This window comes from Xenopus laevis, chromosome 9_10S (assembly GCF_017654675.1).
Source record: "Xenopus laevis strain J_2021 chromosome 9_10S, Xenopus_laevis_v10.1, whole genome shotgun sequence".
Lineage (NCBI taxonomy): Eukaryota > Metazoa > Chordata > Amphibia > Anura > Pipidae > Xenopus > Xenopus laevis.
This window is the reverse complement of record NC_054388.1, coordinates 3946207-3963501: the sequence shown is the minus strand read 5'-3', so window position 1 is coordinate 3963501 and position 17295 is coordinate 3946207. Positions and strand designations below refer to the sequence as shown.

At 39.8% G+C, this 17295-nt stretch overlaps 1 protein-coding gene and 1 non-coding gene across 2 annotated transcripts in view; one reads left to right on the top strand and one right to left on the bottom strand.

Annotated features, from left to right (window-relative positions):
• The first annotated feature begins 476 nt into the window (after positions 1–476).
• trnas-aga lies at positions 477–558 on the top strand. Its single transcript has one exon. It is a non-coding gene; the product is annotated as a tRNA-Ser (tRNA).
• Positions 559–3363: 2805 nt separating this feature from the next.
• The window catches only part of LOC108702363 (vasoactive intestinal polypeptide receptor), a 30043-nt gene continuing 16111 nt past the window's right edge, over positions 3364–17295 (bottom strand). The window contains exons 6-13 of the mRNA XM_041578796.1: positions 14564–14696; positions 14290–14443; positions 13403–13463; positions 13014–13080; positions 12103–12194; positions 8924–9053; positions 7715–7756; positions 3364–3602 (exon numbers count right to left, since the gene is read on the bottom strand). Of these exons, the coding sequence (XP_041434730.1) occupies positions 3510–3602; positions 7715–7756; positions 8924–9053; positions 12103–12194; positions 13014–13080; positions 13403–13463; positions 14290–14443; positions 14564–14696 (772 nt within the window). The 3' untranslated portion in view covers positions 3364–3509. The remainder of the gene's footprint in view (positions 3603–7714; positions 7757–8923; positions 9054–12102; positions 12195–13013; positions 13081–13402; positions 13464–14289; positions 14444–14563; positions 14697–17295) is intronic.

Sequence of the window (17295 nt, the reverse complement as noted above, 5' to 3'; positions counted from 1 at the left end):
AACATTTTTGTTGTACATTTTTGTTCAAGTGTGATATTCTACTAATTCCTGCTAATTCCTGCTATCGGGATAGTTTCAAAGGAAAACAAATGCATAACAATAATGCTGTTAAAACTGTAAACTGTCAGATAATTTTCTGCCAATCCTCTGCAGCGCCCTCTGCTGGCCACTTCATAAATAGGCAAATATAGTGTAGCTTCATGACTAGCAAAAACGTATATACAGCTTTTGAGATTTTTTTTTTGTGGGAAAATGTTATACGATGTTCTATGCTGCCTTATGAAATCAGTGGATTCACGATCATTGATTGTTCATGCCTCCTATTATTATTTTAATTATTTATTTTAAATACAGGGGAAATGGCAATGGTTAAAATGACAAAATCAGATTTTGGAAGACCATTGTGTCCCTGTAACTATAGATTTTACAGATTCTACATAGGTTTTCCCTATATATAAAAACACAAACACATTGCAGTAGTCGTGGCCGAGTGGTTAAGGCGATGGACTAGAAATCCATTGGGGTTTCCCCGCGCAGGTTCGAATCCTGCCGACTACGAGAAATACCTTTTCAAATGATGTATAATGAAGCTGGATATAATATTTTGTATTATCATCTCACCCTATTGTTCCTGCTGTCCTACAGAAGAACTGAAGAACCTGAGTGACAATTATCATTGGCTTTAACTAAAACTGCCTGTATTTAGCCCAAAATGATACCATGCCTGAAGCAGGGCAGTAGACTCAAAAGTTCACATTTTATAATCTACTTAGTTAGCCAATAAAAGGCATCCCATTCTCTTTATTTTCTGGTTTGGATCTATGGCTAAGATGGTACAACACCAGGGTCGGACTGGGCCAACTAGTAGGATTAGTGGACCCTGCCATCCCAGACCAGCTCCTGCTGAAACCCTGGGTGCCCTCCCCACCGACCTGATCGCGGCCACAAAAAAAAAACAGATAAGCAAGTTACACAACATGGCAGGCCCTGGCCAAAGTAGAAGACCGTTCTTATTTCCACCACAAGCTAATGCAGGGGTCCCCAACCTTTTTAACCTGTGAGCGATATTCAAATGCTAAAAATGGTTGGAGAGCAACATAAGCATGCAAAAAGTTCCTGGGGTGCCAAATATGGGCTGTGATTTGGTATTTGATAGCTCCTAAGTGTACTGGCAGACTACAGGTGGATCTGTTTGGCACTACTCATGGTTTTTATGCAACTAAAGTTTGCCTTTTAGCCAGGAATTCAAAAATAAGCACCTGCTTATTCAAGGGGTCGGAGAGCAACATGTTGCTCACGAGCCACTGGTTGGGGGTCACTGAGCTAATGTAACCACTAAACCAACTGGCAAAGTCAAGTCAGAAAAGTCCTATGGTCAAGCCTTAGGAATAGTGGGTTGGATGAAGTGCAAGCAGCCGGCCTAGGGGTGCAAAAGATAGAAATCCAACCCTGTGTAGATACATAAAGCTTCACTTCATTGTTCTGGCTTCATCCCTTCTCCAGAAGGGAAAATAAATGTTGAGGCCTGTGGGTTTGCTAATGTGACTCTGCTATTTATCTGTCCTAGATGTACATAGGCCTATAGAAAAATGACTGACTGTGCCATCTGAGCTTTAGGAAACAATGAAAATCTATAAGGGACTCAAAGCCACAAAGTTCATCTGTAACAGTCTTTGCAAGTCTGTACAACACAGGCAGCCAACCAGGACTGAAGGGATCCAGATTTCCATATGCCCTGCCTCCAACCATGTCCCTGCCCTTGATCTACTCCACAAACCTCCAATTGTGCTTCCTCCTCCAGCTGCTTCTGAGTATTCCAGGTTCAACTTCTATGATTTATCAATGGGTTTGGGTGCAAATTCCTGAAATGGCTGAGCTTTTCCCGGCGGTGAAGGCTATTTTACCTTGGGGAGGAGAGGTTAAAGCTGTTTGACTCCTGAAAAGTTCCAGGTTGACATCAGTTGACATGACTGCAGGAGTGTAGGGACTCCATTAAAGTATAAGGACACATATACCCTGGCAGACATTTCACCACCTTTGTATGTTTTCTGGGAGTTTTTGATTTTGGTAAGTGCACAGCTTAATGTGGAAGGTGCCTGAAATGGCCAGAATCTCCCAAAATCTGTCTGTCTACTGCACGATGAAGGCACCAGATGGATATATTATGCAACAGAATAATTAAAAGGGTAAACAAACCATGTCAAATACAGATTTTGTGCTGTTAAGGAGAGAAGCTTGTGCAACAGTTTCCTTTTAGAAATATAGTCTAAAATAAAGCAGCGTCAATATCCTTTTTTTTAGAATTTTCTCAAAAACCTTCCAGAAATCAACCATTGAAAACTGTGCAAATCTTCTACAAATCTTTGAGATATTTTACGAGATGCTCTAGTTTCATACATATTTAACATTAGCTGTTTCATATTATGACCGTGTTTTTTTTAGCGTACAAGATCTTGAGACCCAAAGGAAGGCAAAATGTTAACCATTTTTATTCTTAAAACTTTCCTATGAATTTTCTGTGAATTTTCAGGGAAAATATGTCTGCACTGGATGTTGAACATGAATTCAAGGTGCCATGTGTTCGCTGCGTTGTTTGCTCTGTGCATTTGCAATATTTTTTGCCAAAGGGTCATTTTTTTCACCTGAATGATTCATAGTATAATTCACTATTATGTCTAAATTTGGATAATTGTGAGCATTAAGTGGTGGGCTTAAGGCAGTGGTTCCTGCAGCTGCAATTCTTAAGCAGTGGAGGAGGCAGACAACTAGTCCTGGGTCATTAACAAAATGGGCCTGGGCCCCCTGTAAAAAAATATTTCATGGCAACCCCCAGTAGAATCAAGGGTGACCCACAACACTTGCAAAATCATGGTACTTCTGCAATTACAACCACATCAGAGGTCATACATAGACTTCTGTGGACCACTTGGTTGGACAGACTAAAGTAGCACCTGCCATTGCTTCTGCTGTTCCTGGGAGGGTTCAGGAGCTGGTGTCACTGCTAGAATCCAACTGTTTTTATACTAGTTGTTTGGGCATGGGAAAACACAAGAACAAATTGAATAGAAACTAAAAATATTTCAGAGTTTAATACATATATATATAATATGAGTGTGGCAATTGTGTATGATGGTGAGATTATCAGGGTACTTCTAGCAGATGAAGTTGGTTTGATGAGAACACGCATCAGTATGATGCAGACAGATTCATCAAAGGGGGACTGAGTATGTTGCCATTGTTCCTGTAGTTCCAATAACAGGTTTTGGAGACGCCCCCCAACTGGGCTTCTCGGACACTCAGCTCATTATGAAGACTGAGCACAATGCATGTTGTGTCATAGCCGATGATAAGAGGGGGGCCCAATGAAGATTTGATGGGTTCTCGTTTCCTAAATAACATTGAAAGCTCTGCATTTCACTTTTGCATGACAGATTCCAGGAATTACAGTTAGTCTCACTTTGTACCATCCTAGATGGTCTTCTCGAGATGCCTCTCGACTCCCTATGACTTCATGCTGTGAAATCTTGTGTCACCAGGTTAAACACATTGCTCTCCAATGAGCTCTGCCACTTGCCCCAATGCCTCTGGATTTCTGCCTGGACCTGAATGGGAGAAAGTCAGTTATTCTCTGACATTTTGTGTACATGTATGTATTTTGGTCACCTCGGCTTGCTAGCAGTGACAACTATGCCAAAATGCCTTTAACTCCTGACAGCTGCTTCCCATTATAGTAAATATGAATAGAATGAGTATTGGAACAAGGGCACCTTGGGTTGTGTTTATTTGTTAAATGGCTTGCTAATACAATGCACACATCTTAGGCTTTAGGGCAGTGGTGCCAAACTATAAGACTGCCCCCCTAGGGTAGGTTTGGAGCAGTGGCAAGGGACTCACATGAGGTGGTGAGATACACTGAGAATGACCATTTGTTCTACTAGACACACCTGAAAGTCCAGTTTGAGAGAAAATCTCCCAAACAACATCAGCCCAACACAAAGGTTACAAAACTGGTTCTATAAAGTAATGGCTTGGGTGGTCAGCATGAAGACCATTCAAGGTAATATTATGGAGAATGCCTTCTGTACCTTTAGATACTCAAGGAAGACCACACTGCCAGGTTGAGATCTTGGGTGAACACTTCTTTCCTATTCTAGATTATTTTATAAAGCAACATTTTTATATACTGTAGGTCTTAAACTTTCATAAGATAAGGGGAGCTTTGACCACATTGGACCTCATAATGGGGCTTGGACTGTAAAACCATGGTCTAAAGCTATTGATACCATCTAAGCAAAGATGAATCTTGCTAAAAACTTTGAGCCAATTTTGGTGGAATTCAATATAAAGATATTTGTTGCAGATGCATTTCCGAAATCTTGTTTTCACCTTAGATATTCCCTTGTGTAGCTCTGGGCTTTTATGCGGTAGTAGGAATGTACGACTACAATAAGCTAATTCAATTAAGCATAGAATTAATGAATTGTTTGCTCAGGGTAATGTTATGAGTAACATTTCAATTATTGATTTAGTATGAAAAGAAATTGCATTTTTTATTGTATCTATGATGCACCTTTAGGCTTGGTTGGCTGCACAGTAAGGAAAATAGAAAACAGAATTTTAATATACATAACATATGAATGTGGAACAAACCGAATGAAAGGACACCAACTTGTCCAGTAAGAAGTATAATTAACCAATAGGGATCTGCCAAATCCATAATATTTGGATTAGGCCAATACCAAATCTTCCAAATAAGATATTGTTGAAGGCTTTAAAGGAGAAGGAAACCCCGGGCCGGTGCTTCCATCAGCCTGGGGTTCCTCCAGTGAGCACCATGGAGCGATCCTCTTCTGGCTTCTTCTTTCTTCAAATTTTCCGGGGAAGTGCATGCACAGTTGAACGAAATAGCTGACTTTTTAGTTAAATTTCGGCATGCGCAGCCGCACGAAGAAAGAGGAAGATGGAAGAGGATCACCATCATCTGCTGATAGGAGCACCAGGCCGGGGTTTCAGGTAAGTCAATACAATCACTTGAGGGTGCCTAACATTTGGCACCCCCAAGTGCAAGAACACTTTCCTCCTTTAAGGAAAACCAAAAACTGTACTATCTGTCAACAACAAAAAAATGTTGCTTTCAGTTGCTCAGTGATTAAGAGTTTGGATTTGGTTTGGTTTAAAAAAGGAATGAGAAGTTCCAAACCAAATCTTGGACGCAGTACCCTCCTAATAACTAATTCTTGAAATAAAGACATTAAATAAACTAAATATATGTTAGTTGGGATCACGTACAAGCTATGGTTTTATTATTAAAGAGAAAAATTGGGATTATTTGATTAAAATGGCGTCTATTGAAGACTGCCTTTCCGCAATTCTGAGATTTTTGGATAGAGTTTACTGGATCAAGGATCTCATACCTGTACATTCATACTCTGCCAAATTATCATCCAACATAACGATCATACTTGTGCCTGTTGCATAGATGTTTGAAGGACATGTCAACCCTACATTCTCCTACCATGTATATAAGTTGGGTGCATCTCCCAAACCACATCGTTTGTACTGCAGATATCACACAAGGACACTGGCTAGATTATAGAAGATGTGTAATACTATGTCATACTAAGCTCAAAAAAAAAATGGTCAGAGATATCTACTGAGGTCTGATTAGTGGTGAATTATTGCCAGTTCTAGTGATACTATTATGATGTGATACCCAACTAGTAAAATAGATCTGCTGTGTAATATCAGCCTGCAGGTTCTACTCAACCATTCCGTACTGAACTCATCACCTGGATTTCTTTATTTATCGCTCGCTGCCTGTCACTTTTTTCTTTTTGATTCATTGCAGCAATTGTATTTTTTTCTTCTTCATATTTTTGTAACCATGTTATTTGCTTGTTGGGAGACTTTTCTGGCCTGGGTGCTGATACAATCTGTTATTTATTTTCCACCGCCCTTCTCCCTGTTCTTAAGATATTTTTTCTTGTTCATTTGCCATTAGAAAGTAGAAACAGTAGAGAAACGACGGAGTAGCTAGAAGTTGTTGGGACCCACGGCAAAATCATCTTAGGGCCCCCTGAATATTTGGAATAAAATATTTCTATAAAAATATAATGAAATCGGTTAGTGCCCCACTGGGTTGCTTATAATACCTTGGACTGCAGTCATATCTATATGGAAAGCCACCAAAGGGATCTTCCACCCATATGGAAAATACAAATAAACAAAGAATAAATGTTCAGATGTGCAAAGGATAGAGCAGGCCCTCCAGCTTTTCCATTTAAGGGCAAATAAGTTAAAACTCAATGCTATTTTTGGATATACTGTACATACCATAGATCTTCAAGGTAGTACGTGAAAATATCCTGCAAATTATTCTATAATTTATATTATATAGCTAATTAAACGTTGATGCCATTTCATTAGGGTTTTCCTAATCAAAGGACCACTGTACTCACAGATATAGAATTAATTAATAAAGTCTAGGAAAGATCCTTCCCTCCCTTCCTTCCTTCCTTCCTTCCTTCCTTCCTGTCTTTCCATAATTCCATAATTTGGATCACCACTCCTCAAGTCCAAGTGGAAGGATGTGGAGCAATGTGCTAGTTTTGCTTATCATTATTATTATCATTATTAACCATATAAAATGATGGGTTATGGCATCAGAACCCAGTGATAGATGTGAGCTTACACTCAGGTACCAAGAAATAAGCCATCAGAAAAGTTGCCGGAACTTTTTCACAATCATATTGTACATAGATCAGCACTTCAACCATGTAGGCTCCTCGACCATCTCACCACTGTGTTACTGCTCAGGTGTTTCTGGACAGTGGTGGGGTCAAATAATTTTCATTCGGAGAGAATACATAAGGTCATACTTTTGCCGCTAACAAAAATAGTAACTCCATCTAGCTCTCCCCCAGATTTATTTATTATGCCACTCAAAATAACTCCCAGGCTTCTAACCTATATTTTAACAGTATAATCCAATAATGTCACTTTTTGCTTTAGTTTTTCTATTTTCTGAACATATTACCTCTCACCGATCTCCCCAGTGCAATTTGCTCCAGCCAGTACAATAAGCTGCATTTCTTTAATCGGGCATGCACAATGAAATACATCATAAAAGAGAGTGTATAATAACACACAGGTTTGCATTAATGTAACCCTTGGCATAATATATATATGTGATGTGGCTGTCTGGACCTTCCCATTTTCTATTGTGATAGAATATTAGAGGTGAAAGGTGTTACAGACCACAGCCATCAACATCAACGCAATCAGATTGCATGTATAGTACTCTCAGAGTCAGACTGGCCCATTGGGACCCTGGAGAAAATCTTGGTGGATCCCAGTCCTGCTTGGCATACAGCATGGGGGTTTATGCAATGGTCTGCAGGACTAGGGAGCCCTAGAGGTTTGGTTTCTGATGGGCCAAAATACTTCAGTTCAATGCCAAGTGCTCTAAATGGCTTATAGATGACTCATCACATGGTGCAACGCAGGCCCAGGATGACCAATCATCTTACTCTATGTTGACCCAACTTGGAAGAAGGAATTTGGCTCTGCAGTGTTTTGTACTATGCAAAGCACAGCAGGAGCTATACTTCCCCAAGTTTACTAAAACAAAAATAGAAAGATGCATGAAAACGAGGACACTGAAAATATACACTGAGGTCCCCTCAAAAAACTAAAGTTTCTGTGTTATTCTCACCTCTCCATTGAGGAAGCAGTAGAGCAAAGCGACTATGAATCCCTGTTAGGACAACAGAAAATAAAGTCATGTTAATGATTCAATAGGAACAAAGAATGAAAATGAGAACATTTGGGGGGGGTCCTTAATTGAGAGGGATTTGGGGATTTCTGTGGATAACAAACGGTGTAACCTTAGGCTCATAATACAAATTAAGTTCTTGAATAAGAAAAACATCATCAACTTTAGGGATTAATTTTGCCTGTTTATAGGTCCTGAGACTGACTTATTATTTTGCAGTCCCCCTGTGACTAATCTCTCTCTTTCTGCAAAGTTTCTATTCTATTGAACAGGCTTTCTCTGTCATTATGTTTAATGTTATGCAATATAGGAATAAGGGAGAATCACATATTAAAAAGAGCTTTTGGCCAAATGGGTGAGATTTGGTGATGAACCAGTTAAATGACTGAGCATCTGCAGTTTTTTCCAAACAACGCATCTCCCAGAAATGCTCCAATCTGCTTTTATGCAAGTGATTCTGTAACCTTTATCTTTCAGAGAATACGTAACCGCTTCCCATTGAAATTACTTTAAGCCATTCTATCAGAGGACATTAGCAAAAATCAAGCCAGGACAATTACCCTGAGCAATTTGGATGTACTCTAGCTCTTAAAACCAGGGGTGTTTTTCATTTACCAAACCAACAATCACAAAAATCATTTGAAGCTTTCCTCCACTTCACAGGACCATTACAGTCCTTATTTATGCCTTGCAAATAAATCCCCATCTACAGAATGATTGCGATAAGCCAACGCTAATATTACTTTCCCTTGCTCTGAAAGACGTTGGAGAAGAACAGGATGGGATTATACAACCTCTCCTCTCTCCATGGGCTGCTGGACCTTATCCATGACTTTTTTCTATTGGCGTCACATAGGCTGCAGTAGGGTCAGATTTTACCCTGCAGTCTAATTCATGCTGGTGACTCTCTCTCTGTTTACAGCTGCAAGTCAGCAATTTGGTGCCTCTCACTTTTCTACAACTTCGATTGGTGAACTTCAGCTTCATTACTTCTAGTCTACATGGAACACTCTTCATCTCCTCATTAACTCCAGAGAACTCTCTCCTTTCACCCCATTCTGACCCAAAGGCAAGATACTCTTTCTATTCCAGAATGCTACCTGTCCATTCTGCTTAGATCTACTGTATCTTACAAAATTAGAACATCACCTGATTGGATCCAAGGACGAGTTCAAAATACATTCTTGCCCAGATACCAATGTGCTCAGGAAAGAGTGCGAAGATAACATAATGGACCCCAAAAAGAGGGATGAGGAGAAGCGTAGACTTTGCAAGCCTCCTGAAGGTATAAAGAGACGGTTTTAGGATATTATGGTTATACCAATGCAAGGGGCAGTGTATCCTCAAATTTTCCTGTAGAATTGTCCATACAGTGCACAAAAATAATCAAACAGACAGAACTTTGGATCATAATAGTAATGTAAGCCTTCTGGAACATATTCCGAGAGACATAATAGACGTTCAACATTTCCCTTGGCTCGCTCCTCATTGGCATCTAAAATGGGACTTTACAATACATTCAAAAGATGTCTAGAACATTTGCCCCTGGTATTGCGCTTCTCAGCACTGGCCCATGTCTAGAATGGAAAACCAGCACTCCCCATGAATTTAGTTCTGGGGGAGACACCTATCACTAGCAGGGTGCTAGTAGACAATAGTTTAAGAAATTCTAACTGTTGAAGGTGCTCAAGGTTATTGTAACACCCGGCACTGGTTTTGAGCGCAGGCACACGTCAAATCGGTTGCCTGCTCAGGAATGGACGCTCGCATACTTAGGAGCAATGACCTCTTATTTGGGTGCTTGGCTTCCTATTGGTCCCTGATGTGTCTGTCTTCCTCAGCCTGCTCCTGATTGGTTCCTGTTCCCTTAAATACCTTCCTCTTCCTCCTCACATTGCCCAAGCTGGCTTCAGTTCCTGCTGTTCCTGCTAAAGCCCTGGTTGTTCGAGTTTCCTGGTTTTGAACCTCTGCCTGTTTTCCTGACCTCCGAACCTTCGCTGCCTGAATCCGACCTCTGCCTGCATTTAACTAGACCTTAGCCTGACCCCTTGGTACTTTGCTTCTCTGAAACCCGTCTTCTGGAAATGACCTTTGCCTGCACTTGACTACGCCTTGCCTGATCCCTTGTTACTTCGCTCCTGGTAACTTGCCTGGCTTCTCTACCACCTCCGCAGCAGAAAGCCCGGGGCCCCAAAAGGGCGTCGGTGAATACCGGAGCCATAGAGAGGTTCCTGTTACCATCAGTTCTCCTGGATCAGCTACCTTCCTCCGGGATCCGAGGTAAACAGATCATATAGTCTGATTAAAACTTGAGTTGAGGAACACATTTATTTTTCTTCCCTTGGGAATAACACCAGGGCCCACCTGGATAAGTCCCGGTTTTCGGCAGGCCAGTCCCTCACGACAAATAGATTTGTCCCCCTAAATTCTAAACTGGAAGCAATGGGTTCATCTCTAAAAACCTGTTCTGTCTGTAGCATGCCGGTTCCGTTCAGTCGCATGGCGTGTTTACGACACAAAAAAGAATGGCGTTACCTAAATTAAAAGATATTAGCATTGCGATATAGAGAAAGGTACAGAGTTACAGATCAATCCAAAGTTAATTTCATTGCTGATCTGTAATGAGAGAAACTGCTGAAGCAAGATGCAATAGTCGAGACGCAAGGCTTGATCCCTCCTGTTCCGCCACAGTCGCATGGTATTATCTGCACTGCAGTATTAATAAAATGCCTCACAAATCCACTTATTTCTCTTTCCTCTCCGCCTCACTATTTGGAATTTGCTTGTTTGCAGTTTTTGCTTGAAAGCTCACGGTGATTTCACATTTTTTCGAACAAAAAGAAAGAAATTGAAAAATTAGATTTTTCTTAAAGGGATTCTGTCATGGGAAAAAAAAATTTCAAAACACATCACTTAATAGTGCTGCTCCAGCAGAATTCTGCGCTGAAATCCATTTCTCAAAAGAGCAAACAGATTTTTATATATTCAATTTTAAAATCTGGCATGGGGCTAGACATTTTGTCAATTTCCCAGCTGCCCCCAGTCATGTGACTTGTGCCTGCACTTTAGGAGAGACATGCTTTCTGGCAGGCTGCTGTTTTTCCTTCTCAATGTAACTGAATGTGTCTCAGTGGGACATGGGTTTTTACTATTGAGTGTTGTTCTTAGATCTACCAGGCAGCTGTTATCTTGTGTTAGGGAGCTGCTATCTGGTTACCTTCCCATTGTTCTTTTGTTTGGCTGTTGAGGGAGGTGATATCACTCCAATTTGCAGTACAGCAGTAAAGAGTGATTGAAGTTTATCAGAGCACAAGTCACATGACTTGGGGCAGCTGGGAAATTGACAAAATGTCTAGCCCCATGTCAGATTTCAAAATTGAATATAAAACAATCTGTTTGCTCTTTTGAGAAATGGATTTCAGTGCAGAATTCTGCTGGAGCAGCACTACTAACTGATTCATTTTGAAAAAATGTTTTTTCCCATGACTGTATCCCTTTAAAAAGGCCTCCCAGAGTTTTGAACTTCTGATGGGCTGTCTGAATTGCTTTCCACTGGCGATTTCTGTAACCAATGGTAGCTCAAGAAACCAAGACCATCACATGAAAAAAATGTTTTAACCATGACAAACTCTTTTTTTGTTATTTCTTGAATTGAATAGGACAAACAGGGAAACTAAAGATACTCTATGAGTGCTCCTTGTGAGGTAGATAAGTAGATTACTAGTGCACAGAAAATCTGCATAATGAACATCCTCTAACAAAACAGTCACAACAAAGGATAAAAGGATGAATTTGTATGCTAGAAAATCTTATTTACCTTGCAGGTGACCAATTTCCCTGTTTAGCTCAAGAAATAGCAAAAACCATAGATTTTATGTGATTAAATCTACAGGCACAAGTTCGGTGCAAGATCTATTCTCAACACTCACGTTGAACAAGGTATATAGTCACTCCCCCTCTCTGGGTTTTTCATCAGATTAAAATATCTAGTATGCCCTTTACATCAAGGATGTCCAATCCAACACTCAATGTCAACCTAATCTTCCAACCAATCATGGCTGTAAGGGGGTTCAGGGTCTGGTACTAATTGCACCTCTAGAGTTTCAGATTGACTATTATTTATTTATTCTCACATTTGGAAGTTTGGACCGAAAGGTTCCTGCATTACCAAACCGGTTCCTGAACTCTCTCATGCCATGCCAATAAACAACCCAATTAATAGTGTATGAAATACAAAATCTTTTGTTGCTGCCCATTGGAATAGTATAAATGGCTCTGTCACATGATTCATTTATTAAAATCAGTACACCTTCAGGAGAACTACTTACATGTACTGCTGTTTATAATTTTTGCTGATATCTGGGCATCGGATCTTCTGGATAAGAATTCTGATCACATTGAGAAATATGATGAAGTTGATCTGTTGTAGAACATAAACAGACACAATCAATCTCTCAAATTAATTGAATTTGATCAGACACTCTTGTCACCAGGCTAGACACTTGAAGGCTAATTTTATATGAGACCATATAATTGCAGAGTCTTGCAGACTAATTATGCTTTTTAAGTCCTTCAGCTGACCCCTCATGCAAATTGAAGGACTTTTCTTGATCATAGGACCTCCTAAGTGATTTAGGCCAGTTCCATCCTGGGATTCCCCTGACGTCCTTCCTTGAAAATTTTCTTTGTTTATATACTATGCTGCAAAGTCAGATACTTGAGGGCAAAATAAACTAGTAGTAGTTCTTAGGACCCTTCACCAAAATGTGTCACCTCACACTCAACAGCTCTTTGATAACTGGTCTTCCATGTGGCTCATCAATCACAGAGCTACAAGCATAACTAGAGCCACCTAGAAGTCATCAGTTTGTCTATAAACTCCAGCCTCCCTACAACATCTACCACTCTATCCTGATAAAAGCAAAGAATATGAATAATGGACCAGGTGGAATGATATTGTTTACAGACCTCAGGCAGTATGGCCAAATATCTGGCTACCATATTGCATAAAATCCAGTATGTTGCCTTACTTGACCATTGATGCGTGTGGAGTCAACTCAAGAAATTGAACAATGTCTGTGCTTATTTAGTTAAATTGGCACAACTTCAAGAGGACATGACAAAGGTAATTACAATCACATAAAATGCCACTGTTCAAACGAACGACATCATCCATGGGTAATGAGTGTATGTCGAGGGGGTCTGGTTATAGAGAAGAACCAAAAAAAGTAATGATTACAAATATTGCAAGTAGTATTGGGGTCTTGATGATCCACCAGTAAATGCTTTCATAGTCGTCCCAGCACCTGAGAAAAAGAAATGTTTTAGAACATACTCCCCATTTCTTTTCTCATAGACTTTTGTCTATCTTCCCTCTAATGCAACCACTTCTCTCCCCTCGATTCCCCCATACACACTGCTCCTTTTTACCCCCACTTACCTACCTGTTTTCCTTACTTATACAAATATACTCTACATATATCTCTTTTCTCATACACCTCCTACCATCTACCCCCACTTGGAAAGCATTTAGAATTCCAGCCTACCTTAGTCTCCCTCACACAATTTCCTATCCCACATTATCATAAACTCTCTATTTTATTCCCACGCTTTCTCCTGGCCTCTCACCCTGTATTGTCAAACTGAATTCTTGTTTTGATCCATACTGAAATGGTGAGAGCTGGGGCACCTGCAATGATATTAGTCAATTGGTTAGTCCACAAAAACACATGGTATAAGAGGGAAACATTTTCAGCACCAGTAATAAATATGTAAACATAAAATAGTTGTGGTTCTAAATCCGTAAGGTTGGCCTCCCATGGTGACTTGGAGGAATGGGTAGGGGGTGATGAGTTTGAATACAAAAGGCTGACACATACAAATTTGTAGCACATTGAAGACACAATTGGTCTCAGGAACATTTTTGTGTCATGATAATAAGCCACTATGACTTGAGCCCATGCTGATAGAGTCCTGCAGTGGGTTGAGTACCATGGGCTACCCACAAAATAAGCTGGTACCTTGCACAATGAGGGTGGGATTATCGGGTGCAGTTATAGATGTGGGTCGCGGGTCTCATTTATATTTTTTAACTTATGTTATAGTGTCTATATTTTACGCCTTTTAAAATTTTACTAAATGTTTTTCTGTCTCCACCCACTGATGATGTCACTTCTGGTATGCAGCAATAGCACTTCCTGTTTAATGGCGGTTTGCGGATCGGGTTGCGGATAAGGCAGTTGCGGGTCAGGTAGTGGATCCAAGCCAGTAAATATGTGGGTTTGTGGTTCGGGTCGTGGTTGGGTTGAGTCTCAAAAATTGGTTCCACGTAAGACTCTACATTCTGGTATATGTTCCTGACTATATTAAAAATAAATATATGCAACCTGTATATTTTCCATTAAAAAGAACACCCTGAACCCTATTTTTGGGGTGATATTCAATGATTTTCTGTGTAGAATGGCTTTAATCAAGCCCTATGGAAATGTGACAGCATGTTTATGTGTCATACTTACCCCATCCAATGACTATATACCACCAGAAGTACTTTCTCTGGTAAGTAAACGTGAGTGTGAGCAAAGTGTGTAGATACATTCCTTCCACCAGCAGCCAAGAGAAGTTTGCAAGGACTGAGTATTGGAAAAACACTACAGCCGCCTTACAACCCACCTGTAAGAAAAAATGGTAATACAGATCCAACTGGCCAAATGTATATTCAGGGTTTGGTGTATGTTTTTATTCTAGAAATAAAGTTCTCCGCTTATGAAGCATATAATGCTAGGTCCTTACCGTTGACATGGTACAGTGGTCTACATTCTCATCGGCAAAGAGAACAGCGTCTTTAATAAACACAGCGATTCCACGGAGGATGAACGAGACAAAGAGGTTGACATGGATGAAGTTCCTGGGGCAGTGCAGTTTCCTGTAGAAACACAACACAAAGTCTCTTTCCAGCACTTAATCCTTAACTAAAGAACAAGGACTTCAATATGACAGCCTCCTTGGCACTCAAAAACAAAAGTCACTGGAAGCCATATATAACACTGAGTGATTGTAGTTTAAGGAGAAAATACTCTCTTTTTAATTTAATTAGATTTCATAGGAGAGATGTATTAGACATATTGGCAAACAAATGTCTATAACTACACATTTCTCAAGCAATATGAAAGATTTCAGAGGGAAACTTGGCTGAAGAGACATGTCTTCTGCTACCCTTGTTAGAGGGCAAACAAACGACAAACATTTTGTTGGCAAGGTAAAAGCTTTAATAGCATTTATATGATCTTGTGATAGATCAATACCTTCAGATATGGAACACAAGCCAAGCTTTAAAAAAAGAAAGGAATGCTGGGTATAACATTTCATTACATCAACATTTTGCTCTTAGCTCCACTGCACAAAATATTGTTACACAACTGCTTCAATTATTTTGTAAAGATAACCAAAAAAATGTATATTTGTGAAGTTTAGGGAAGCACAATTGCTCAAAGAACATTGAACATCTTTGCTTCTTCACACATAAAGTAACGATGACGGCACCACCTGATTTATGCAAAAGCCTATAATCCTTAGTGGTGGTTGGTTGGCGGTTGGATGGTCATGCTAATGTCAAAAAGTGCCTCCTAAGCTGTGACCATGTCCAACTGAACTCGATCGGAAGGGACTAAAAATCCAGTCGGATCGCGGCCGCATCTGTTCGTTGATGCGGTCCCGCGATCCGACCGCCCGTTAGGCATCGTTAGGATCCGATCATTGGGCCTAGGGCCCACGATCAGATCAGCCCGATATTGCCCACCTCAAGGTGGGCATATCGGAGGGAGATTCGCTCGTTTGGCGACATCGCCAAATGAGTAGATCTCTCTATGCATGGCCACCTAACGAGCGGATCTCTCCATGTATGGTCACCTTAAAAGATGAAGGTGACATGAAAATTATAAATTAAACCAGTAATGCCTTCTTAGAAGATAAAAAGCAGAAAAAATCATAAAACTATACCTTCAACATGTGATATTTCTAACAAACAAAGAAAAAAGACATTATTAGTGATCATTTATTGTAATTAATCAGAAGTGAAACCCAGGCTTCTGCTTTAGCTGTGCCTCCAGGTAACAAAGCTCCTCACAACTAGAAACATTTATTGGCATGCTTTCTGGCCCATCCTATCAAATAGCTGGAACAAATAAATATCAGAACCAAAATACATTGAGAAACATCTTCAAGAGCTGTTTTGGTTGACCTGTTTTAAGAAGACATTTGTATTTTGACAGAATAAAAAAAAGGTTTTAGGGGGTTTTAGGAGTTAGAATAATCCACAAAAATTCTGTTTTATACATGATCTGAGAGATGACTCTTTTCCCAGTAGGATACGTTTCTGCCACAACTGAATATACAATACATATATTAATGTAGCAACCCTGAAGACTGGAAAACTACATTGAACATTCATGAAATATGTATAGTCCTTTATAGAGTTTTCATCTTAAAAAATTAGCATGCATTACTCATTTGAAAACAAAAAGCTGATTGTATTGGATTTCTTAAGGCCACTTTAAATTTATTGGGACGGAAGAGAGGTGGAGAAGGAAGGGGCGGATCAGAGATGAAGAGACTGAAAAGACATAGACTGAAATGCACTCAATGCAATAAACCTGTTTATATCATTCATTCAACAGAGTGGAAAAGGTAGAGTTTAAATGAGCTTTTAGGTTATATCGATGACTATCAATTACTTTTCTTCCACATGCATAAACCAAGATACCATAAAATTTACCATGAGTTTTGTTTATCCTGGAAAAATTCATTAATACGATAGAAATCTCCAGGATTTTCTTGTTGGTGAATGATTAACATTTTTGAGGGAGCGGAAGCCAATGATGAGCTTGGCTGCCATTTAGAAGTGTGTTTAGAGTGATAATGTCTTCTCTATCGTCAAACTCAAACCAGCCGTGACTCTTCAGTTCCAAAAATTTGTTACTGCGTCATGTATAAAAGGGAGATCAAGTATCAATAAATTAAAATTACTCTGCTTTCTTCCTGCTTTATACATTGGTAATTCCTCCTCTGAGTGAATTATTGCTGAAATTCCATTTAAGGGAAGAACGAAATTCCAAATGTTATTTTGCGTTACATAAAGTCACAAGTTCTTCTACACTGGGAACCTTTAATATACAAAGCAGTGTTCATATGTGTCAGTGGAAGCAGCCGTGATGAGGAAAACTCAACTAGAGGTTCCAATAAAAAAAAAAGTACTCTTCAGGGTTCAAATGATAAGGAACATGGTGGCGTATGTTCTTGATTTATAATCAATGGCCTTTAAACACTGAAAAAGTAGCATCTGTCTGGCTTTTTATATCCGGACTTATGGTTCAGATTTTTGAAATGAGTAGAAGACATCTGTCCTCCTCCACGTCTGTTAATTAACTGGCCTTCTGCTGGAGAGTCAAAACCAGCAGAGCGGAGAATATAAATAGTCAGATGAATATTGCTTTCAGTGAAATTTACAAATAACTCAACATCAGTGC